At 52.8% G+C, this 23,282-nt stretch overlaps 3 protein-coding genes across 28 annotated transcripts in view; 1 reads left to right on the forward strand and 2 right to left on the reverse strand.

Annotated features, from left to right (window-relative positions):
* Window positions 1–345: 345 nt before the first annotated feature.
* LOC110479654 (erythroferrone-like) lies at window positions 346–2,147 on the forward strand. The gene is made up of 6 exons (XM_077785549.1): window positions 346–682; window positions 813–982; window positions 1,076–1,184; window positions 1,261–1,351; window positions 1,454–1,532; window positions 1,910–2,147. The coding sequence occupies exons 1-6, from the start codon at window positions 364–366 to the stop codon at window positions 2,099–2,101; spliced, it is 960 nt and encodes a 319-aa protein (XP_077641675.1). The 5' UTR covers window positions 346–363; the 3' UTR covers window positions 2,102–2,147.
* A 692-nt stretch (window positions 2,148–2,839) lies between these two features.
* ILKAP (ILK associated serine/threonine phosphatase) lies at window positions 2,840–16,639 on the reverse strand. Of its 2 annotated transcripts, XM_021547044.2 has the most exons (12): window positions 16,558–16,639; window positions 15,950–16,015; window positions 15,499–15,555; window positions 14,586–14,711; window positions 13,592–13,718; window positions 12,669–12,775; window positions 11,711–11,804; window positions 9,888–9,975; window positions 7,689–7,810; window positions 5,867–5,986; window positions 4,522–4,603; window positions 2,840–4,374 (listed from the first exon to the last, which is right to left on the reverse strand). In XM_021547044.2, exons 1-12 carry the CDS (start codon window positions 16,598–16,600, stop codon window positions 4,234–4,236), a joined length of 1,173 nt encoding a protein of 390 aa, XP_021402719.1. In that variant the 5' UTR covers window positions 16,601–16,639; the 3' UTR covers window positions 2,840–4,233. The 2 variants fall into 2 exon arrangements, with proteins under 2 accessions (XP_021402719.1, XP_077641700.1); XM_077785574.1 differs by lacking the exon at window positions 15,950–16,015 and having other exon boundaries at window positions 16,558–16,635.
* Window positions 16,640–16,899: 260 nt separating this feature from the next.
* Window positions 16,900–23,282, reverse strand: part of KIF1A (kinesin family member 1A) — a 46,326-nt gene continuing 39,943 nt past the window's right edge. For all 25 annotated transcript variants that reach the window (XM_077785575.1, XM_021547048.3, XM_021547049.3 and 22 more), the window contains 10 exons: window positions 23,061–23,194; window positions 22,859–22,920; window positions 22,603–22,748; window positions 22,139–22,351; window positions 21,913–21,990; window positions 21,493–21,617; window positions 21,215–21,361; window positions 20,895–21,087; window positions 20,701–20,819; window positions 16,900–19,683 (listed from right to left, as the gene is read on the reverse strand). In XM_077785575.1, the coding sequence (XP_077641701.1) occupies window positions 19,641–19,683; window positions 20,701–20,819; window positions 20,895–21,087; window positions 21,215–21,361; window positions 21,493–21,617; window positions 21,913–21,990; window positions 22,139–22,351; window positions 22,603–22,748; window positions 22,859–22,920; window positions 23,061–23,194 (1,260 nt within the window). In that variant the 3' untranslated portion in view covers window positions 16,900–19,640. The remainder of the gene's footprint in view (window positions 19,684–20,700; window positions 20,820–20,894; window positions 21,088–21,214; window positions 21,362–21,492; window positions 21,618–21,912; window positions 21,991–22,138; window positions 22,352–22,602; window positions 22,749–22,858; window positions 22,921–23,060; window positions 23,195–23,282) is intronic.

A 23,282-nucleotide genomic window follows, 5' to 3' on the forward strand; every position in this document is an offset into this window, starting at 1 on the left:
CAGGGAAGCAATCCATGGCCATGGTGAAGCAGCTGGCACCCGAGCGAGCCCGTGCTGGTGCGGTGACTCCTGCCCCAGCCCCGGTACCGGGGGCAGAGGGATGGGTGAGCACAAAATGAGGCTTCCCCGCTGGCTGGGCCCACAGCCAGCACCGCCGGCCGGTTCAGCTGTTCCCCCTCCGGTTGTCCGTGTTTCCGAAGCGTTACCAACGCCGCGCTGAGGCGCCCCCGGGGCGGGGTGGGCACCGCCCGCTCCCGGCGCTGCTCGCTCGGCCCACGCGGGGTTTTCCCCGCGGGGAGGTCCCCGAGGGCAGAGCCCAGCAGCGAGGCGGGGCCGGGCCGCCCTCCCGGTAGCGGCGGCGGGATGCGGCTGCCGGAGCTGTGCCTGGCGCTCCTCTACGCCGCCGGCACCGGAGCCCCGCGGGCAGCCCGGGAGCGGCCGCCGGCCCCGGGGGCGGCCCGCGTGGATCCCCGGCAGGCGTGGATGCTGCTGGCCGGGAGCCCCGGGAGGGGCAGCGGCGATCGGGGCCGCGGCGGCACCGGGGCTCGCTCGGCACCGGCGGGCCCCGGCTCTCCGGGAAAAACAACCCCGGCAGCCGCGCAGACCGGCGGCAGCGGGGCCGGCCCGGCCTCCCCCGCCCTGCCCGAGGAGCTGCGGAGGGAGCTGCAGCTCCTGCTCAGAGGTACCGCGCTGGGACCCCAGGGTGGCAGCTGTGGGGACAGCAGGGCAAGGCAAAGCAGGGCTGGGCAGCAGAGCCAGCCGAAGGGAAGGTTCCCTTCCTAACGTCAAACTCCGGTGGGGTTTGGGGTCAGGCACGGCAAAGATGTGCAGGACAGCTGGGGAAGGGTGTAAGGAAGAAGAAAGCAGCAAAGGCAGCCCCCGCGCCAGGGCCCAGCGTCGTGTGGAAGCAGCCTTCCATTGCCAAACCCGTGAAGACATCGTTGTGGAGAAGATGTGGCAGGAGCTGGGGCTGTTCTATATTGTAAGTGCCCAGCCTGCCCCTTTTTCCTGTCTGCAGGGGCACCTGCCCGGGCACAGGGACTCCTCCTCTAACTCCAGCCATTCCCTATGCCAGCCTGAGAGGGAGGGGATGTTCCACCATGGCCCAGGGCTGAACCTGACCAGCGGGCAGTACACAGCCCCCTTTGCAGGATACTACACCTTCAGCAGCACGCTGCACATTGGTGAGCCCTGTGACAGCCCCACGGCCCTGCCGGGGCAGGCGGGGATGGGATGGTCTCACCCCCTGCTCTGTCCCAGCACGCCGGGAGCCGCGGAGGAGGAGGCAGGGATGCCGAGGGAGCCGCCTGCGGGTGCTGATCTGTGTGCAGTCCTGCTGCCAGCACAACAGGTATGGCAGGGCAAGGCCAGGGCCAGGGACGGGGGAAGGAGCCCAGCATTGCTGGGAAAGGAGGGGCCTGCTACCCCCACCACTGTCCTTCCTCTTCGGCAGCCATTTGGAGAGCATATCCCAGCTGGAGAGCAGTGGTGACCTTTTCACCATCTCTGTCACAGGCACCCTGTACCTGCAGGTGAGTGGTGCCAGCTCCTGGTCACAGTGCTGGGCAGGAAGGTGCCTTCCATGGCCCGAGCCCAGGGCTGCTGGGCATCAGGTCTGCTGCTCAGGTGACCTCCAAACTCCAAAGACAGTGAGGGCACTATAGCACAGACTGTGGCTGGGCTGCCCTAAAGGCTGCTCTTTTCCCAGAAGGAAAGGTAAGGGCAGCTCCTCTTGGTTGCTGTGTGCAGGGGAGAGCTCTCTCCTTGGCTCTGCCAGGCCATGCCTGGTGCCCAGGGGAGGTGTCCTGGCCCTAATCCCTCTCTTCCCCCAGGCTGGGCAGTATGCCTCTGTTTTCGTGGACAACACGGCAGGCTCTCCCCTCACAGTTCAAAGTGGCTCCGATTTCAGTGCTGTTCTGCTGGGAGTGTGAAGAGGCTGAACCATGCTGAACCTGTGCCAGGAGCAGCCAGACCCTTCCCTCTGTCAGCCACCATCATGATCAGCACCAAGCCTAAGGAAGACTGCTCATGCCGGAAACTACAGTCTGGTCCGACACTGCTCACACTGCAGAACCAGCTAAAGATGGACAAAAGATCATGATGATGATTATGATGATAGTAATAAAGCAGCCTGACCAGGATATAAAGGCATTCACTTTTATCTAAAGGCTAGGCCTAGAAGTTTATCTTGGAAAACACTGCTGACAGTGGCAGTGGATGGCAGCCTAGGGCTCAGCTCCCACTGTTCCTGGTAAAAGCCCCACACATCCATTTTTGCCCTTCATGGACCTCCAAACCAGATTATGTAGTGCTTTAGCCCCCTGCAATGTATGAACAGAGGGTTTTGCTGGCAGGAGCCAACATCCTTTGCACTAACCATCAAAGCAAAGTCCCAATAACACCGCACGTTGGATTAAAGCAAATTCCTGCCCTGTGACTTTCCAGAGCAGGCACTCCCTGCCTGTGGCCCAAGGCCTGGCTGTGGGAGGCACAGATACAGCACAGCTCATTGCTCTGGCTGCGATAGCTGCCTGAGCTCAGGATGGGCACAGGCCTACGTGACCGAGCAGGGCTGCAGCAGAAGCACCAGGAAGGCTGAGCGTTTGATTTCCGAGTAGCACTCACTACTGGGTAAGTTGTGCCAGCAACACTGCAAGATAGGCTGAGCCAACAGCCCCACCTTCTCCCAGCGATGGCCCTGGCCCTGCCTGCCCTTCTCCACAGGCTGCATCTCCTTGAGGAGCCTGGTGAAGGAGCTGTTAATGCAGCAATTTTGGGTGGGGTGTTTGGGTCTGGAAAAAGGGGGAGCTGTGAAGGGAAAGCAAGTTGTCTTTCTGAATTTTGCCATCAGGGTTTATTTTGCCACAAACAGAAGCAACTCCATGCTACTCTGTCTGGGCCCTCCAAATTTGCCTTTCAGGAGTAGAAACAGGAGAGTGTGAGAGGCATTTCCTCTCAGTTTATCCTGCACTGCAACCTTACATCAAAATACACACGAATGGTTGGGAACAGAACAAGCTGGCAGAGGACAAGCACTACCCAAAATCTATGCCAGAGGGCCACTTCCTTCCTCAGTGCTCTGCAGGAGATGCAGAGTCAGTGTGCACCCTCAGACTAAGCCCATGAAGTGTAACTCACTACTGCTGGAGCAGAAATAGAAGTAAGATGGTCAAGCCACCTGTCCCAAACAGGACAGCCATCGTGTGCTCCAGCAAACAGCCCAGGAGCTGGGACCATCTCCCAAAGTTCCAGGGATACAGAAAACAGAAAGGAGCCAGGGAAGCCTCACAACCCTGCACAAAACAGCAGACACCACCCTGCCCTTGCCCCCCTCCCCTGGACCTACAGCTGTGCCTCATCAGAGCAAGGAGGCAACCACAATGCAGGCACCTCAGCCCACCTCCCTCCCTGTCCCCCTCACACAGAGTGGGAAATTGGAAACTTCAGGGCCTAGGTAGCCCAATCCATTTAGCTTTCATCCTGTCACTTGGTCTTAGGCCAAATTTTCTCTGGAAAACAGCACACCGACTGCAGCAACAGCTGGTAGAGGCACTGAGACAGGATGAGACACCAGACACTTATTAGTACCTAAAACCTGAGATGCCTCCTCCTCAGATAGCACAGACAAGCATAGAGCCTGCCTGCAGCTCAGCTGCCTGGCAAGTCCATTTGGTAAAAACACCTTTTCCAAAAAACATCAGGAGCAAACTCCAGCCACTTCTCCCATACCAACATTGTGGTAAAACTCCAACATGTTCTGCAGGCACAGGACAGGTATGCTGCTGCTCTGCAAGGGGTGTTTGTGTACCTCAGCTGCAGGCAACCTCACAGCCCAGCTTCAGAGCCAGGTTTTCTACCCAGTGTGAAGAGACAAGCTCATACCAAATCCCAAGCTGGTGGCCTGTAGCACCTCAGTCTGCATGGTACAGTCTGAGGCCTGCAACTCCAGACTCTCCCAGGGTCTTGCATAAAGCTCAAGGATGTGGAAAGAAGAACTGTCCCATTAAACAGCTGGCAGAGCTCATGCCCCCAGATGCCTCCTGCTAGCACCCCTGCCAAATGAATTCACTGCATTTGCCAAGACATTCAACCCTACTACTAAGTGAGCTAAACCTATTAGAAAAAAGCCATCTTTATTTACACTGAAGAGCATCCAGCAGGACCCACCCTCCCCCAGGCACACATGCATGCACACAGACCTCTCCCCTCCTTCCAGCCAGCACACCTCGTCCCTCAGTGCTCTATCCGGACCACCATGACGGTGACGTTGTCGGCCGAGCCCCGCTGCACTGCCTTGTTGGCCAGCCTGTTACACGCGGCCTCGTACCGAGCGTCGGCTTCCAGCTTCCCCTCTCTCATCTGGATATTCTTATCCTGTTGGGACAAAGGGATTTCACTGCTCCCAGCAAAGGTAGGTACATTGCATTTTCCAAGCACTGGGAAAAGGGAGGACTCTCTGGCAGAAGTCCATTTTGTGCCCCCTGCACTGACAAACCCAGCCCCCAGGCCACTACTCCTCACCTCCAGGCAGGACACAATGAAGTTCACAGCTTCTTCTGGTGTAAAGACTTTAAACAGGCCATCACACGCTATCAGAATGAACCTGGAAATCAAGTGGAGACAGATTCCAAGGCTGAATTTTTGGCTTCTCAGCTACAATCAAATCACTGAAATCTGTTTTATGAACATCCATACTCAGATCCAAAGGGAAGATGCCATAAAAGCTCATCTGAAAATCCCTTGGGACCTAACGTCCATGCCAATTCAAAGTACAGGACAAAGAGCCAGGCAACTAACATAAGACCTTGATCAGGACATCCTGGCTGTCTTACAACACTAGCAAGATCATATATGATCCTGGTCAAATGCTCCACTGTTTCTGTAAGAACTGCTTCCTTCCTTTGAGTCCTTTTCATTCATGAATTTTCCCTGTGAAGCAGCTAATGCAAGGAAATAGAGAAACAAAGCTGAATCCCTCATGTACATCACTTTACATTTCTACACTCCTGAGGTAATTTCAATATGCAAATTCAAAAGAAAATCATGTGACACAACTGTGATCAGAAAACTCTGACACAAAATATTGCCACAGGCTGCAGAAGGTCCAGGAGATACAAAGTCCAAGGCAAGGACAGCATCTCCGTTAGGATGGGGAGACAGCCTGCTGTGCACTCCCTGCCTTCACAGGAGCCCTAACCAGAGTCACCAGGACAAGGAAAACTACAGCAAACCTACAGAAGCAGTCAGTCTGCACATGCCTCTGAAGACATAACTTCAGTGCATGATACTCAAGAGTATCTTTAGAAATATTTTAGTGGATCACTTGATATGGAACTCTAATCCCAGAAAAAGCAGCAGTACTGGGTTACACTCTCATCTCTGAGAGTCTGCAGGGCTCTACTGACACAAAAGCTCACTGCAATTTGTTGTTGCCAATCATATAATGAAAAAGTATCTCAAATCTTCAAATATCAGAGCTGAATGCAAAAGTATTTATGGGCACTACAGCTACTAGAAACAACTCCTGGACAGAATGGAGACCCAAGAACCCAAGCCTCAACTACCTGCTTAAACACTGATTTGTGAACTTAATCAGAGCATGAAGGACATCTAAGGCTTGTGTATGCTGTTCCTGTAAGGCTGGTTCCTCCAAGAGGAGCCTTCAGAGTATCTTGGCAGAGCAGCAGATTATCCCACTGTTCTAATAATGAACAGAAGCAGAGAGACAGCAGCAGTAAGAGCATCCTCTAATTCTGGGGGGATCAGTCTGAAGTGCCTTGGCTCTCACAGCAGAGCAAACAGGGATGAGCAGTTTCTGCTGAGCAGAGCTGAGACAGACAACCCCCTGTGCAAGGGCACACTTTACCTGTCGTTGTGTGTGAGTTGGCAGCGTTTGATATCTGGCACAGAGATCACACCACAGCGCTTGTACTGGCCATCCCCAATGGAGCGGGAAACCTCCAGCACTCCCAGGACTCTCCCTTCCCTGCACAAGGAAAGAACACACTGAGAGCCCTCCCCACAGGTGTATTCCACTGCACTGCCTGATGGGGACATTTTGTGCATCCATCTGCTTGTACAAATAATGACCCACTTCCCCAGCAAGTTCAAATCTTCCCTTCAAAGTCTCCTTTTCTTTCTGTATGTGTGAAGCTCTGGGAAACAAGAGAGGGGGAGGATAAAATGAAGTCAGGAGACTTCAAGGCTGTTTTCTGTCACCCTGCCCGAACTCAAGTCCTGCTTAGCCTAGCAAACTGAGGCAGTAAAATTATATGTGAGCTGAACACCCAGTGGCATAGTTTGAATAGAGATTATTTTTTGGCAAGATATCCAGCAAACTGCTCTTCACTAGAAGCACAGAGTGGCAGAGGCAAGAGGTCTGAGTCAGCAGCCCCTCCTGTGTCCTGTCTGAGGACACCAAGCCCTACAGACTGGCCCAGCTGCAGGCAGTTCCCAGGAGTGAGAAACACAGCATGTTCAGCTCCTGATCATTTGGCCTTTAGTAACCACTGATTGCAGCAAGCATTAAAACCTACATTACAACACCCTTTAGGAAACAGCTCTGGGTTGTTAAACTTTTCTAATTAACCAAGCTCCCTAGAGAAACAGCTTCCCACACTTCACCTTTCCAACAATCAAGCATCTTGTCTCCAAAAAGGCTCTTTTGTGCCCTCTGAGAATACACAAAGCTCATTAATCTTGTAGCCCAAACAGCCCCGCTTGAGATAAAAGCAAGAAGCAAGGCATGCCACAGAGATCTGACACTCACAGACTGTGTGGCTTATCTCTTGGGCCCAAAATATTGAACTGCAAGCAGTGGGAGAGGCTCCCAGGCAGTCAGGGACCAGTTCTGAAAGGAGCTAACAGACACTGGGCCATCTCTTTGCCATGTGCAAAGAGAGATCAATTCTGAGTCTAAGTGGCAGCATGTGCTCCCCAGAGATAAGGGGAACAAAGCTTTCCAGACACAGCTGCATACCAGAACTGAGCCCACCCCCCTACACCCTGGGTGCATTTTGCTTCCACAGGCATGAAGACACTTCACCTGAACCGAATCCTCTCTTTGTGAAGATGCCACTAAATAAACAGCCTACAAAGAAGAGAGAGAACCTAGCCATGAAGCAAGACTCAGCTGTTGTGTTTGGCACCTACTCCCCAAGCAGCCACGAACTACTTTTTGTACAGGAACATTAGGATAATCATATTTTGGCTCTAGAATCTCCTTCCTAATGCAGAGATCCTCAGTGCATCAGCTAACCCCAGGGGAGCAACACCAAGGTACATCGTGGGCTTTTTGTGCTCTCTCAAACTATGCCCCCTCTCACAGGACAAGGACAGAGGAATCATGCTGCAAGGAAATGAGTTTTGTCCAGCACCACAGTGTGCAGAAAGCAGTAACTTCCTCAACAATCCAATCTACCTCTGTAGGTCCAAATCTGTAGGTGAATTTTAAGCATGCCTATGCTGGTATCCCACTGCCAGACTGTTACATGGGTCCTGCTTTGGCCATCCAAAGGCTCTGGGAACCACCAACAAACTCCAGGAACCGAATCCTTACAGGCCTCAGGCAGCAACAGATTCTTTCAACTACGATGCATACTGGGCTCAGGAAGCCTCAAAACCTCAATGCTCAGGCCTCAAATCAGGCTAGGGTTTAGATCAGCAAATTCACACCCTCAGGCACTCACCTGACGTTTCCCCCAGCCTTCTGTATCCGCATCCGCTCCTCATACTGGGTGGGGTTGTGCTCCTTACTGAGGCTCAAGGCCGTGTGTTTCTGACTCTCCTCGTTGTAACGACACAGAATGGCCTGTGCTGACAAAAGACCACCATCAAACAACAACACAACTGCAGTAACAGCTTCTTGAGAGAGAGCCCCAAACTGTAGTGAATGGTGCTACAACAGGCCAGGGACTGGTGGCCAGGTGTTTCTCAGGGCTCATTTCTATGCAGGAGATGCTGTTCAGTGCTTTTATCAGTGATCTGGATACAAAAGCTGAATGCACCAAGTTTGCTGATGATACCAAGCTGGGAGTGCTGTGGGCTCTCTGGAAGGACAAGAGGCCTTGCAGAGGGATCTGCACAGATGCACCATGTGGCAGTGCCAGTGGCACAGAATTACTGAGCCCAAGTGCTGGGTTCTGCACCCAGGGTGGAGCAAGGCTGAGCATGAGCATAAGCTGGGAGAGGAGTGGCTGGGGAGCTGCCCTCTGGAAGGGTCTGGGGCTGCTGGTTGGCAGCAGCTCAGCAGGAACCATGGCCAGGAGGGCAGGTGGCATCCTGGGGACACCTGACACAGTGTGGGCAGCGGGCCAGGAGAGGGGATGGCCTGGCTGTGCTCAGCACTGGGGCGGCCTCACCCAGAGCACTCCAGCGTTAGAGATGGTGGGAACATGCTTGAGTGTCTCCAGAAGAGGAGAACCACGCTGGGGGTGGAAGATGTGACCTGGGAGGAGGCTGAGGGCTCTGGGTTTGTGTGGCTTGGAGAGAAGGAAGCTGAGGGACAACCTCATCCCCCTCTGCAGCTTCCTGAGGAGGGGGTATAAGAAACAGCCAAAGTTCCCTTCATTTTTGGCTCACTATCATCGCAATGGCAGAGACAGAGATCAGAAAGGCCCTGACTGGAGCTCTGGCCTGGCTGAGGTGGATGCTCACCCAGTGATTGTTTGCAGGTGTGTCTGCTGTGTTGCCACGCTGCACTGCTCCTGGCAGGGCCTGGCAAGGAGCAGCTTGCTCTACACACTTACACCTGCTTCACAACATCCAAACCCATGAATTCTCCCACCTCTTGGCAAAATGAACTTTCTGGGCTAACTCTGGTGACCGCCCACAGAAAACCCCTCATCTGCCTCACGACCACCATGATGGATGGAGACTGAAGCCCCCTCCCAAGGACTGAGACCCCTATAATTCTAACATAGGGGTGCTGGTCTGACTGAAGCAGGATGTTTGTGTCAAGTGTTTCCTACAGGTGTGTTTGTTGGACCAAGAAAACAATGGGTTTCATTCACTGCCCTGCTTTGGAACATGGACTGTCTGTACCTGTTTTTCAATAGACTCCTTCTCCATTACCAGTTCCCCCCCACTCAGCAGAGGACTATAAAAGACCCCTAAGTTAACCAAGACTTTGGTGAACCCTCATGGACAACGACAGATCTATTGGCTGGACCATGAGGATTTAGTCTCTCTGTTTGGCAGCTATATCCCCCTCTTTTTTTCTTTCTATCCTTTATTTCCTTTCTGATCCCTCTATTACATTTGCTGTTGGCACTCAATAAAGGTGCATTTGTTGTGATTAAACTGATGGTCCCCTGCTGTTCACCTTTTGCACTTTTGGGATGAGTAAAATGAACCATCACAACACCCTGCATGTCCTAGCAGATCGTGACAGGGGCATGGAGAGGGAAGTAATGATCTCATGGGAATGCTGATCTCAAAGCAGGGCCAGGGCAGGTTCAGGCTGGACATTAGGAAGTGTTTCTTTATAGAGCATATAATCAAACACTGCACCAGACTTCCTGGAGAGATGTCAGTGACTGTCAGACTGTCAGTGTTTGAGAGGCACTTGAGCAGTGGTGTAACTTTAGGGCAGCCCTGAACTGGTCAAAGCAGGTGGACCAGATGATTGTCATAGGTCCATTACAACTGAAATATTCTATTCTTGATACTGTGAAATATTTAGCACCACCAAGAGAGAGCTTTCACACACCACTGTTTTACACTATGGGAGACAAACACAGAAGTACTCTGTACCCACCCAAAACAAGATGCTTTATAGGAACAGTTGAGTAGCTCATGACAACTCAGATATCCCAAACAAACAAACAAAAACCCCACAAAGCTCTGGGCAGAATAAAGATGCCACCAGTGGTCTCCATTCTGCTTACCCGGCTGTCCCCGAGGTTGGCTATGTAGAGAATATTGTCAACAGCTAAGACACAAGTAGCTGTGGAGCCATCCTTCCATGCTGGCTTCCTGAAGGGAACAAAAATGAGATTACTAAAGGAAAAATAACAACACTTCAGTTACACAGTGTTCTTGGGGACTCAAAGTGTCCTGTGCCAACACACAGCAATCAGGTAGCACAAGCCCACAGCAACTGCCTGCTAGCAGCTCAGGTTGGTGATAAACAGCAAACTGGACAAGGACAGAGGAACTACACAGACTACAGATTTCTGAATGCACAACCAATGCCCAGCTGGTGTAAATACTGCCAACCACAGCTCCCACACCAACTCTTCCTCACACTCAGCTCCCAGGAAACGTCATATGTGAGCAAAACAGGCTCAGCCCTTATGGCTGCCCAAAAGCTACAGCATCACAAGCAAACAAGCACCTCACACTGCTCCTTGGAAAGCTTCCTTGCAGCAAAACTCTGCAGCAGAAATGCCTTCTTTTTTGCTTACGTTTTCCTTCCTGTTTTCACAGTATCCCTGCTCCCTCCCCCACCTCACCCTCCACCACCCCACCTCAGCAGCAGCACCACCACCACTCTTCAGTTGCTCTCCTGTTTCACTTCCTGTAGTTAAGCTTTTATCTCTAGAGCTCTAGGTAAAACAAGAAGCATTTCTCAGATTACAGCTGCCAGACTAGTCCTGTCCACAAAAAAGCCTGGCTATGATGCCATTCTCCACTGAAACTAGCTCTGAGAGAATAATTTCTAGACATATTTCACCCAGTTTTTCCTTACTTTGAAGGTGTGGCTGAAAGAACATGATTCATTTCACTATCAATACGGCTACTGCTAGCAATCCTTCGTCATAAGTCATGTTTCTGACCAGAGGCTGGTTTGAGAAAGACAGTACTGTGACAGACTCAAGAAAGCATCCTCCTGGTCAAACTTGTTCTGATTAGGCTTAAGAGACTGAGCCAGTTTGCAATTTACTTAAAATTGAAAGTTTTCAGGGAATCAGAGAATCAAATACAGCAACAGTCTATCTGTGAGAGAGGTGTCACTGTGAAATAGGTACAATAAAAAAGCAAATGTGAGTAAAGGATTGGTAACAAAGTGACTGTATTTGAAATGCAATCTGTATCTTCCCTAGCCCACACATTCGGTGTGTCAGTTCAGCAGAGAGAGAGAGAAGGGAGCTTGGCACTCCACACCCAGCTGCAAGGCAGGCTGGCATTTATCCCACAGAGGGACATTCTTCATCAACATCTGTTTTCTCAAGAGTTGAAGAAAGCAAGATTTAAATTTACATTTAAATTTACATTTAAAGACATAGGTCTTTCAACACAGGGCATTAAAAGCTACCTCAGGGATGTGCTCCAGCCTGACAAGCACAGCTCTACAGAAAGCTTACTGGCCTCTACAGATCCCCTCTGGCCACACACTAATGCCATTAACAGAGAGATCCCACCTCAGGCAGTACAGGACAAGTCCTTTCAGCAACACGCCAAGTCTTTAAAAAGAAACCAAATAATCCTGAGAAGGACAGAAGTTGGTCCTTGGACCTGTTTTGCTTCCTTCCTTTGGAGAAACATTTTAGTCTAAGGGATCCTATATACCACTTACCATAGAGTAAGACTGGAACATGCCAGGATCTAGTTCTAGCAAGCACTCAGCTGGCAGAGTCATAGCCTGGCACAGTGGAGGTGTGTGGAATTTTGCCAAAGCACAGGAATGACACAAGGAATGTTTCCTCTGCCCTGCTCACAACTCAGACCTACAAGTGAATACAAGTGAACAGAAAGCATTTGCACTTACTGGCTGGATGCCTGCTTTAGAAACTCTTCATCTGTGTGTTTGAAGGTGTCCAAAAGACATCTCTTCACAGTTTTCTCCACGCTGGCTACCTCACCTGTCAGACAGAGAAAACAGCAACTAAGCTCCAAGTAAAACATATCTATCTATCCTAGTCTGCCCCTTTGTTCATCCAACATTCAGTCAGGCAGTGCATCTCTTGAACTCTGCAGGGCAGCTGGGGCACATCCTGGGCTTACCCTACCAGAAATCCATGCAGTACTCTACGTGGAGAGTTTATGACATAAACCTCTCCATCACAGGAGTATTTTCATACTTGATGTGGCACTGCCAAAACTAGCAACAGCACATCCAACATTTGCTGAGTGAGTCACAACTGGCTACTTGCACCCTGGTGCCAAAAAGGCTTCCAGCCCTCTTCCCCAGCAGACACAGCAGTCTTGCAAGCCCTCTGGTAATAAGGGATGAGTTGTGGAAAGCACATTTCTCTCCCTCTCAGGATTTTTCATAAAGGTGCACAGAGAAAAATGAAAGAGAAAACAATTTCTATTTCTGCTCCTTGTTTTTCCCATGTGGAATGTGTTTGGAGAATTGTTTACCTGGAGTGAGTGCTTGATTGGATTCTGTTGAGGATTGTTTGGGCCTGATGGCCAATCCAACCCACTTGTGTCTGGACTCTTGAGAGGGTCACGAGTTGAGTTAGAGTCAGAGAAAGTAGTATGCAGTTTTAGTATCCTCCTTTTATATAGTATATATTGATGTATTTTAGCATAGTTATAATAAAGAAATAATTCAGCCTTCTGAATTGAGTCAGACATCGTCATTTCTTCCCAATGGGCTCGCCTGCATTTACAATAATGGGTGTATTGTAGGACAACACCCAAACAGATCAGTTTCCCTATCCACTGCCAAGGCAGAAAAGGTGATGGTTGAACTACAGCCCTTATTCCACTCCTCTTACCTTTAGGAAATTTCTTAATCAGGTTTTGGTGCAGATTCTGTGCTGCAAATTTGGAGGCTCGGACTCCCCCATGGCCATCAAAAACAGCGAAGTACGAGACCCGTGTGCTGTGAGGGAACAAAAGGCAGCAGGAGGAGGCTAAGAAAGGTCATTAGCCAGGGAATGGCATCAAGCACATTGCTCTCCAGACCACCCTGCCCTGTGCCAGCCAGACTGAAAATCCTGCACTGCAAGGCACAAGAGGTAGCAGGTTTCTGAGCTCATATATTCAGCATGTACATGGTTTATGTGTTCCACCACGGAGCTGAGAACTTTCTTGTAATTTTCCACTCCTCAAGAAAATGAAGGGCTAAAGGGTTTACAGACCTCAACTTGGCATAAAAGCAGATAAACATATTACCTCAAGGACACTGCAACTCTCCAGCATTGCAGACATCTGTCTAGTCAATCCTACAGTACCTTCCATACCTAAGCTTGTTTCAACTATGCTACAGACAAAAAATTTGGATCTCTCAGAACACAAACCTCTTGGGACAGTACTAGTTCAGAAGCTACATCCAGTATCAGGGTGATGCTCGAGAACATTATTTTCATTTTACATACCCACTTACATTTGGGTAATATAGGATCAACACCCAGAGTTATCAGGCCCTCATGGTGCTTGTAAAGTCAGTGACTGAATCCACTAAGCACCCCTCAAAGGGAGGTGTTTGTACACCAGCCCTGTGAATTGCCTGGGAACACAGCTAGCTGATGCTTCACCACAGGTCTCCCAATAAGAAGCTCAAACCACTCACCACAAGACAGGCAGACAAGAGCAGCAGCTGGTCAAAGCAAAAAGGATCATCCCATGGGCTTAGCTGAAGCAAGCTAGAGCCCCCTCACCCCCAGGATGGCTGTTCTGGCAGCTGGGGCCCACTTACATTTGGGAGGGCAGAGGCCGGCATTCCTCAGTGATGTCGTTCAAGATGACGTGTGCATCCTGCATGTCTTCTCTCTCACCTTTCCTCTCTGCCACATAACCCTTCAGTCCAAGAATGCCCACTGATCCTAAAGGGGAACAAAGCAGGCACACACATGCAAATCAAACACCTCTGTCTCCTCAGCTCAGGCTAAAAAACAGGAAGTTCTCAGCTTTCAGAGCCCTGTCCTGGCAGTGCAGCCCTCGTCCTGCAACAAAACATCTAGCATCTGCTGCTGAACAGGACACGTTTATTTTGTAACATGGGTTTTTACATGCCCCCAAGGTCAGCAGCTCTAAAAGCAGCCTGCCCTCATTTCAGCAAGCAGCTGTAGCCAAGCAGGATTGCTGAGCATTGGACAGGACTCTTACCAAACAGGGGCAGGGGACAGGGTGGGCAGGTGTGGCATGTGGCACTGAACCTGCAGATTAATAAAGCACAGCTTTAAAGAGTGCACTAAGGACAGGAAATCCAGGTATGATGTCCCCAGGACATGTCCTTTCCTTTGTACCCCTGAACACATTTTACTCCCAAAGCTGCAGCACAGCACACAGGCACTGAAGCCAAGGGCCCTGTATGTAACAAGCCTGTCTCTCCCCTTCCCTGGCATCCTCAGCAGCCAGCAGAGGGGTCTGTGCCTCTGGCAAAAGAAGCGGTGTGGATCTAGCCTTACAGAGGTTCCACACCCAATCTCCCTCTTGGCAGCACTGCAAGTGCTGAGGTGCCTGCTGCTCAGCTCCTGCTGCTTCAGCAGGGACAGAAAGAAGGTCCAGGGGAAGGAGACAGACCCAGGAAGCTCAGGGAGCTTCCACAGACCCCTGCAGCAGTTTGTTTCCTACAAGAGGCTGAAAAGGCAAACAGACTGAAGAACCAAAGCTTAGCTTTGTTCTGGACTTACTCAGCCCAACACCAAAAGTACAAATTGAGTACATTTGTTTTCAAACTGTCTGAAAACCTTTACAAACTTTCTTTTCCACAAGTTCTTCCCTGCCATTCTTCTCGTCCTCCTCCTCTAAGGACTTTCTCTTCTGCCCTTTCTCTTGGCTCTCTGCTGATGAGACTTGCTTAGTAGCACTGGAGGCTGAAAGAAAGCAAAAATGCAGGTGGCTCAAGTGTTCCTGGACTGTTTTACTTGCATAAATTCAGCAGCAAGTCCTTTCAGACCAAAGCACACTCAGGAGTGCAGGCTCACACACTTACACAGCATTAAGACCACAGTTACTACTGAACAACCCACAGGTTTTACTCCTTACCTACCAGGCTTTTTTGTTTTGTCCCCCAGTTAATTGCTCAGGAAGTTAATGTTATAGGCTGGAACACTTCTACGTTATTATTCTCCTCTATGATCTCTGCCCACAACAACACAAAGGAACTTAATTTATTACTCTGAACGTGCATATTTTTAGAAGATTCAGAAGAAGGCTACAAATTAAAGCTAGCAAGCAAAACCTGATGTCAGAACTCTGGCTTTTTCCTTCTGGAGATTTAGGCTCCTATGGGTATAGTGAATTATCTCAGCTCCTCCCAGGTGACAGCAAGCACATGGCTGCATGGAGAAAGCCTTGAGAGCAGCACTCTGGGCAGTGACTGCACCAGGCCACTTCCCCTCCCAAAGCAGGGAGCTTTCAGAGAGAACCGTGGTCCCCAAAAGACAGCAATGTACTTCTGGGAACAGGCCTAATTTTAAGATTCAGAATCCTGATTTAAACAATTAGGCTACAAATTGCCATGAAAGTTGCCAGCCAATCTGGGCTGGAGAAATAAGCACCAGGTTAACTTGCTAAGTGTCCAACACAACATGCTGCATCGTGGGCTTTTCCCAGAGAGGGGTGGCTCAGCAGAGGCTGATGAGGGACACAGCTCCTTACCTGGGTCACCACTGCTGGCTGGTGGGAGACCATCGAAGAGCAAAGAGCCTTCTTTTCCTGGAGCACAAGAACAAAATAAAAATAATTAAATACCTTTGTCCCTGGCAGGGAATAATGCTTTGCCTATGTCTCTCCTGAGGTGAAGAAATTATGTCAGTTTAGCAAAGAGAGACAAATTTCTACTTCCATTACTAGTTGGGCAAATCCAGGCTTTGCATTTGTTCCAGAGAACATTTTTAAGGAATGTTTCATAGAATATATGTGGAACAACAATAACACCCTGGTTATAAAAAACCAAACAGGATGCAGCTATCTACATGCCAGCACTGATAACCCTACTGTCTTTATTCTGTCTAACAAAGAACAGGATTTACACACATTTCATCTGAAAGAGATGCTGATGCAGGAAACACGGAAAACCAAACTAAAGGTAGGAAGAGAGCACCCGTACCTGAGTCAGCACTGCTGGATGGTGGGAGATCATCAAACAGCAGAGGCCCTTTTTGGGCATCTTTCCCTGCAAGGCACCAGGGCAGAGTAAGGCACCAGTGCAGCACTCCTGGGGGAGGCTGTTCTGAAAGGACTGTCCCCAGGGCAGCACAGGTGGGGTAAAGCAGGAGAGCCTTACCTCCACCTGTAATTTTAGCAGCTGCTGCACAAGCAAGCAAAATAACCACCTGCCTGGGGCTGAGGTGAACTTTTGAAAGCATGTTTTTGGGGTTTTATTTTTTGCTAGTAATCCACTAAGCTCAGCAGCACAGTGAGAGGAAAGGCTCCAACACGGTCTAAACCGCAGGAAGCTGCAGTTCATACAGAACATGCAAAAACACGGTCTAAACTGCAGCGGAGCACGAAAACCACAAAACCCACCGACCCGGCAATTCCTCCAGCGATCTTTAACCCGTCCCCTCACCCTCCCCTCGCCCCTCACGCTCCCTGAGGCGGCGGCCTGGCCACGCTGCCGAGCGGCGGCAGGCCCGCGGCCCGCCCGGTGAGGCCACGGGCCGCGGCCGGGCGGGCCCGAAGGCCGGCGCGGGCCCGAGCGGGTGGCGGCCTCACCCGCGGCGGCGCCGGGCTCCGGCAGGTCCCCGAAGAGATCCATGGCCGCTGCCGCCCGGCCGGCCCGCACCCGCGGAGGGCCGGAAACGGGCGCGCGCTCCGCCGCGGCGGAAGCACCGCCTGGCCCCGCCCGCCGGGCCACGTGCCCGGCCCCTCCGCCAATCGCCAGCGGCGCCGCGCTGTCAATCAGCGCCGCCGCCCCGCCCCCTGCCCGCCGGGGCGCGCAGGCCCGCCAGGGGGCGCGCTGTCAATGGCGGCGGGCGCTGCCCGCCCTCAGCGCCGCTCCCGCCCCGGCCCTGCTGCCGCCCCCCGGCCCCGCAGAGGACGCTCAGCGCTCGGGAGTTGCGTTAAATGCGACATTTATTTCAGAACCGAACAAGCCTCACGTGCGCACGGACGGCCAAGGACCCGCAGCACTGCGCCCCCCCCCCCCCCCGGCACGACGAGGCGGGAAGCGGAGAGCGGGGAGGGCGGCCTCGCTCCTGCCCTGGCCCCAGCCTGCCCGCCGGGCCACCCGCTGCCCTGTGCGATGTCCCTTCCGCTTGGGCTTGCAGTAGTGCCTGGACCTCCGCTGTGCATCCTTGCCGAGGGGACGGGTGCCGGGGCCGCGGGGAGGAGCGCGGTGCCGCCACAGCGCTGCTGGCGAGGTGGCAAGCGGCCCGTGCGCGCAGCCAGCGGGCAGCTCTGCTCCCCTCGGCACCCCCAGCCCAGCCGGCTGCTCTGCAGGTTTGCTGGCCTCAGGCGTGCTTCGGCTCCGGCTGGAGGATGCCCTTCGCTGGCTGCGGCTTGTCCGTGGCACAGGCAGCAGCACACAGCCCTGGCCGGTGAACCTGTGTCTGGTCCCTGACAGACACTGGTCCTGTCTCTGCCAGAAGCTGCCTCCATTCTGTTAGAGCCTCCCCTCAGGTACTCCCTGTTTCTTCACCCTGAGCCTCTTACACTGAAATTTGGGGTGGTACTAACTAGTCCTTGCTCAGAGCACGGGAGCCAGGATGGTGCAGCCCGGGCCCCTGCGTTGCCCCAGCTCAGCCTCTCTGTGCCTCCAGGCTGGCACCTCTTCACACAGAAAGGGCACAAGTCGGCCTTCAGCTCTAAAAGGATCACAGAGGGGAAATAACCCATTTTGCTGGGGAGGTTGTCCTGGGCAGGGGAGCTGGGCTGAGAGGAACAACCCCACTGCAGATTTGGGCTCTAGTAATGGGGTAAGATGTCAAAGGAGCTGTGGCAAGGCCAGGCAGAACCAGCATGTGCTCAAGAAGAATCCCCAAATTCTGTCACCTGAAACCCAAGCTAAAGGGTGCCTGATATGCAGCAAGGGGGCCAGTGCAAGCCTCTACTCCTCTGCCACGTCCCTGCCTATCCGTGCCCCCCACAACACGAGTATAACGAGAAGACAGCACCACGTCCCACACACGCACACACACACACACACACACACACACACACACACACACACACACACCCCACAGACTGTGCAGGGAGGTGTGGCAGAGCCAAGGCGCAGCTGTGCTGGACAAGAGACAGCAGAGCTGGGGGGTGCCTGGGAGATGTACAGAGGAAGATGCTCAGCTTCCAGCACAGAGCTGTGCCAGATGCTGCTGGCCACTTGGGAAGCCCTGAACAAAAACATCTAACCATGGGTGAGAGATGGGAGAAGAGAGAGTGCTGCTGGAGAAGGTGAGAAGCAGTGATGGCTAGAGGAGAAGGTCTTTTCAGCAAAAACTCCTCCAATGCAGGAAGCCCCCAGATTAACATGCTGATGGAGGCAGGGTGGGGGGAGGTGGGTGTTTGCTTCTGCAGCAGAGCAAGAGTGAGAAAACACCAGCTATAACAGAAAAAAGAAGACCCGTCCCCACCCTGACACCCTTTGATCTGCTTTGAGTTCATCATCCCGCTGGGAGAAGAAGGGATGTTCAAGCCCTTTTGGGAAAGGGCAAGAAGGATCCTGTAAGGGTGGGATAGTCATTCTTAGTCGTGGCTCCTGGGGAATTTTCCCATTCCATCTGAACCTCCCTGCAGGGTTGGGATCCTTGGCATCCTGCCCTAAGAGTGGGAAATCCCTTTGGATGAGACACCTGGAGGTCCCAGGCTGGGATAGGGGAAGTGGCCCAAGTGCTTTTTGTTGGAAAGGGTAGCCCAGCATGGGGTGACAGACAGAGCCATACCCAGAGCTCTCCTTTTCCCTCCAGTAGGACCAAGCTCCAAAATGCAGTGACCCACCTGCAGGGACATGGTGCCCTGGCCAGTTGAGACTGTGGGCTCCTCCCTTCCAGAGGTAGATGGGACAGGTAGGAATTGCCTTCTTTGGGAAAACATGGTGGGCTGTCTGGGCACTGCTCAGGGGAAAAGTAGTTTAAGCTGTAGGGGAAGGCAAAGCAGATAGTTGGGGAAGGGCATAGAGTGAGGGTGAGAGCTGCACTGCTGCCAGGCACAAGCCAGGGACGTCCTGGGAAGGCATCTCTGGAACTCAGGCCCACCACCAAGGCTCTCCCCTGCCTGGGGGAGGCATTGGCTGGGGGCCAGGACTCAACTTAGGGGATTTTTGTGATGCAAATAGAAATAAATACTTTATAAATATAATCTTAAAGTACTGACACCTGATCTTACTCTGCTGTCTCTTGCAGAAACACCGGTAAATTAGGGAAACCCCACATCTAAATTACCACTTTCCCTTTGCCTGAGGGCAATTCCTCCTGTTCTCCCAGCTCTGAGCTTTACTGCATTCCCATCTCTCTAGATCAAAGACCAGCTTTTAGTCAAGACCACCCTTCTCACTCCCTCCCCTCTGATAGGGACCTTTTTTGGAGAGTTAGATGGTGTGATATGAAGGTCACCCATGGAGGGACAGGCAGAAGATGGCACGTGCACAAGGAATCCTGCCCAGGCGGGTCCAGGCTTTTGCAGCTACAAACAGAAGTGAGTTTCCCCTGTGAAGCTGTGAATCAAGACAGATCCTTCCATGGAGCAGAGAGCTGGGGCAGCAGATGGTGTGAAAGATCAGATATTAACATGGGGAGTCTTCAGACAGAATCAGCTATCTTGATCCTGTTGGCAGACGGATGAGGTGGAGGGTGTTTTTCAGGTTAGATTCTCATCTGGGCTGTTCTCCTTCTGGACAGCTTGGATCTGATTTGGAAAACAAGGGACAAAAGGTGTTAAAAGATGTGGACAAGGGAAGGTGTGAACTCCCAGGTTCAGTGTCCTGCATCCAGGCTGATACTTGAATCCAGACAGCTGGAGGGACATAGAATTAAAGTCTCTTTAGCCAGAGCACACACATTTCTGTGCATTAATTCCTATTCCCCTAGTCCTACCACTTGAGGTGATTTCAAGAAGAAGTCCATTGGATGGTCTTGTTGAGGAATGAAAGTATTTGGTGCAGGTAGTTTGGTATGCAGCTGCGATTTGAGCTGCGGGAGTGAGAGCCTGAGGCCAGAGGCCCTGAGCTGCCGATCACAGGGACCTGCGGCACAGCCAGGTGAAAGACACTCAGAGAGTACCCTTAGACTAAGGGTGTAAAAGCGCAGGGCTCCCTCTGTTCAGGTTCCTTTCTCAGAGGCACCCAGCTATAGCTGTTACTTTGTTATTGCACCATGACTAAAAGCATGTTAAGGAACGAGGTGTCTGAGACTCTGCTGTGGGGAACCTGTGACTGGGCCAAAACCTTGTCTGAGTGTTTGTGGTGAGTGCAGAAGTCAACCAAGGCCTGTCGGTTCCAGTCGGCTCACTGGAACCACCTGCTGTGAAGGGGCCTCAGTCCCAGCTCAGGTGATGCATATGTGACTTCCGGATGGTGAGACAGGAAAGTTTCTTTAACAAAACTCAAAAACTCCGTGGGATGGTCTCAAGAACAGTGACAGGCCAGAGGCCCTGCCACCAGGCACGGATGTTGCTTTGAGCTCAGCACAGCACCTCTGTACCACCTGGAATCTGCTTCTAGATGGAAACATTTAAATGTGGATGAGCTGAATTCAAAATTAATATGGTCCAAGTTTTGCCAGCTGAAAGCCAGTCCCAGAACAGCTCTGCACAGGAGATGTTCCCCACACCTGGCTGGGGCCTGTAGCAGGAAAGCACTGGGAGCCTTCAACCCCATCAGCAATGGCTTCTCTGCATCTCCCTTCCCCCAGCTGCCCCAGGTACCTTATGGATCCAGCCAGGAGAGGGTTGAAAGCGTAGAGCCAGTCGTGCATGTCTTTGTCACTGCTTGCCTGCAGCAGGATGCCCCGGTGCTCTGTGCACACCGCAAATGTGTTCGGGGTCTGCGAGGGGAGAGCCAGAGCTTAGTGCTTCACTCGGTGGGGTGTGCGGAGTGGGGCTGGCTCCCAGTGTCCTACCTTGAGCATGGCCTGCTGGTCCTCACTGTACTCCACCTGGGCCTTGGAGAGGTTGAGTATGGCCCTCTCGACCGCATCCTTGTCCGAGTTGTAGATGTAGACGTAGGGACGCCGGACCACCACGAAGCGTTTCACCCATCCATTGGTGTGAGGCTCCAGGAAGTGCAGGTAGCCCTTTTTGGAGACGATGGGACTGCAGAAGGGATCAAGGGAAGGGGTGGGAAACCATGAGGAAGGAGGCCATGAGGAGGTGGCAGTGGCAGGGCATGGCATTCTTGCCCATAGGTGCTCCCCTTGCTGGCTGCCCTGGTTGCTTCTACCTGACTCGAATCTCCTGGATGTCAGGCACCAGCAACCGCTGGGGCTCCTTCTCCTCCTCAGGCCGGCGGGCTGGGGACTTCTTCTGCTCCCCTTCTACCACAGGCTCCAGATCGGGGCTCTCTGCCCTGGAGGAAACCTGGGGGGGTCTGGGGAAGGAGGAGAGGATGGAATGTAGAAGAGTGATGGCTAGGGAACATCTATAGACAAGAACTGTGTCCCAGTGATACAGCTGCTCTGCTTGGGATATGTCACCAGAACCTCCCAGCCAGCTTCTTACCTGACTTCCATGGCATTGTAACATCCTTCCACCAGTGATGGGCAGGTCGAGGAGGGGGTGAGAGTGGTGACTCCAAGAGCTGGCATGGAAGGGTCTCTCATCAAGGTCACGGACATTTCAGACAGCTGCGGAGTAATGGAGGTGTAAACTAGAGTTTCTGTGCAAAGCCAGACACATGCAAAAGACCAGACTCCCGCTAAGACAGGGAAAGGCAAGAACCCTGGCTGGCAGGGTCCTCTCCTGTCATAGTCCTGAGAGCCACCAGTTCTGGGAGAGACCAGAGCAAGCAGAGGGAGCAGACCCCAGAAGAGGCATAACTTGTGCCATAGTGCCCATCTGGCCCCCACCCAGCAGTTCCCCTGCCAGCGACACATCCCTCCCTGGCCCCACCAGCCCAGCAGTGCCTGGGTAGAGCAGTACCTTGCTCTCACTGGCGCTAATGCAGACGTGGCTGTGGCTGTACTCCCTGTTGAAGGTGTGTGTGAGCAGGCGCAAGCACTGCAGAGAGAGGAGGAGGACAGTGGGACATGAGGCACATTCCACTTCCCACTCCCCTTGGGCTTCCTCCCACCACAGCCCCCAGCCACCCTGTGGAAGCCACTTCCTGGCTTCATCCTGGCAAGCTGGGTTTGCTGCAGGATGCTACCTTCACTGCCAGCTCCTTCTGCCTCTCGCTGGGAGTCTCGGGGGGAGAGGTGCGGCTTTCAGGTGCTCCGTCAGCAGAGAGTGGGGAGGAGATGCAGGAGGTGCTTCGGGACTCAGAATCCTCGCTGGAGCAGGGGGACAGGGTCTCCATGCCCAGGCGCTGGGTGGTCTCCAGTTTCTCACGCAGTAACAGGTAATGTCTTGTCTTCTCCACCTGGGCACAGGCACCCAAGGCTCAGGGGTGGCCCTTTACCCCATACCAGGCCCCCTTAACCCCATTTACTCATTAGCTTTGGATCTGCTGGGATCTGGCTAGCAGTGATGCACAGGAGTACTGGCAGCACAGCCCCATTCCTGCCTCCTCCTACAACCAAGATGGCTGTGCCATCCAGGGTGGGGAATCCCCCCAGCGCCAGTGGAGCTGTGATTGCACTATTTCAGCCCATTTCTAGCCCAGACTCTCACTTCTTGCAGAAGGCTGAGTTTTTCCAGCTCCCACTGATGGTCAAGGATGAGGCTGTCACTGCGAGGCCGCCAGCCAGCCAGGTTCTCCTCTCCCCTGACGTAGGCTACAGAGGTGTCCAGCACACGCCGGCGCCTTCTTTGCATGCCTGTGGGCACAGACACACAGCTGGAGGGACAGACACACAGCCCCTAACCCAAAGGCCTGGCTGTGCCTCCCTGCCCCAGCTGAATACCTGGGCAGAGGTGTGGCACCCACCTGGGCTGCCGGCATCAGCCACGCGGCAGAGGCTGAGCTCGTAAACTCCTGTCACACGGTTGCTGTGAGCAAAGAGAAGAGAATTACTGGCTTTGTCCCATCCCTACACCCCAGTTTTTTTAGCCAGGCTGCTGGGATGCCCTAGAAAAGTTCCAGTCTCTAGGTGATGGCTCTCCTGTCCCCAACAGGAGCATCCTGGTACCTCTCAGAAGCCCGCAGGCTGCCGCTGCCAAAAAGATTGCGGATGGAGCGTGAGGCAGGAAGTTTGGCATCCCGGGAGTAGAAAACCATGCAGAAGTCTTTGGTGATGACAGCAGGCTGAGTGCAGTTCTCCATCTGCAGTAGGGCAGAGGAAGGCATCAGGGGTGCTGCAGGGTGGCAGCCCAGCAGGTCTCTCCCTCCCCTGTGCCCAGCAGGTTCCAGT

This window comes from Lonchura striata, chromosome 10 (genome assembly GCF_046129695.1).
Source record: "Lonchura striata isolate bLonStr1 chromosome 10, bLonStr1.mat, whole genome shotgun sequence".
Lineage (NCBI taxonomy): Eukaryota > Metazoa > Chordata > Aves > Passeriformes > Estrildidae > Lonchura > Lonchura striata.

What these genes read in the sequence shown, in the direction of transcription:
- LOC110479654 (XM_077785549.1), top strand. Translation starts at nt 364, where the DNA reads ATGCGGCTGCCGGAGCTGTGCCTGGCGCTCCTCTACGCCGCCGGCACC. An exon ending in CAGCAGCACGCTGCACATTG is followed by an intron (nt 1,185 to 1,260) that starts GTGAGCCCTGTG and finishes GCTCTGTCCCAG; the next exon opens with CACGCCGGGAGCCGCGGAGG. An exon ending in TCCTGCTGCCAGCACAACAG is followed by an intron (nt 1,352 to 1,453) that starts GTATGGCAGGGC and finishes CCTCTTCGGCAG; the next exon opens with CCATTTGGAGAGCATATCCC.
- ILKAP (XM_021547044.2), bottom strand. Translation starts at nt 16,600, where the DNA reads ATGGATCTCTTCGGGGACCTGCCGGAGCCCGGCGCCGCCGCGG. An exon ending in GGAAAAGAAAGTTTGTAAAG is followed by an intron (nt 13,719 to 14,585) that starts GTTTTCAGACAG and finishes GTTCCCCTTTAG; the next exon opens with GATCAGTGGGCATTCTTGGA. An exon ending in CCAACCTCGGGGACAGCCGG is followed by an intron (nt 7,811 to 9,887) that starts GTAAGCAGAATG and finishes TTGTCAGCACAG; the next exon opens with GCCATTCTGTGTCGTTACAA.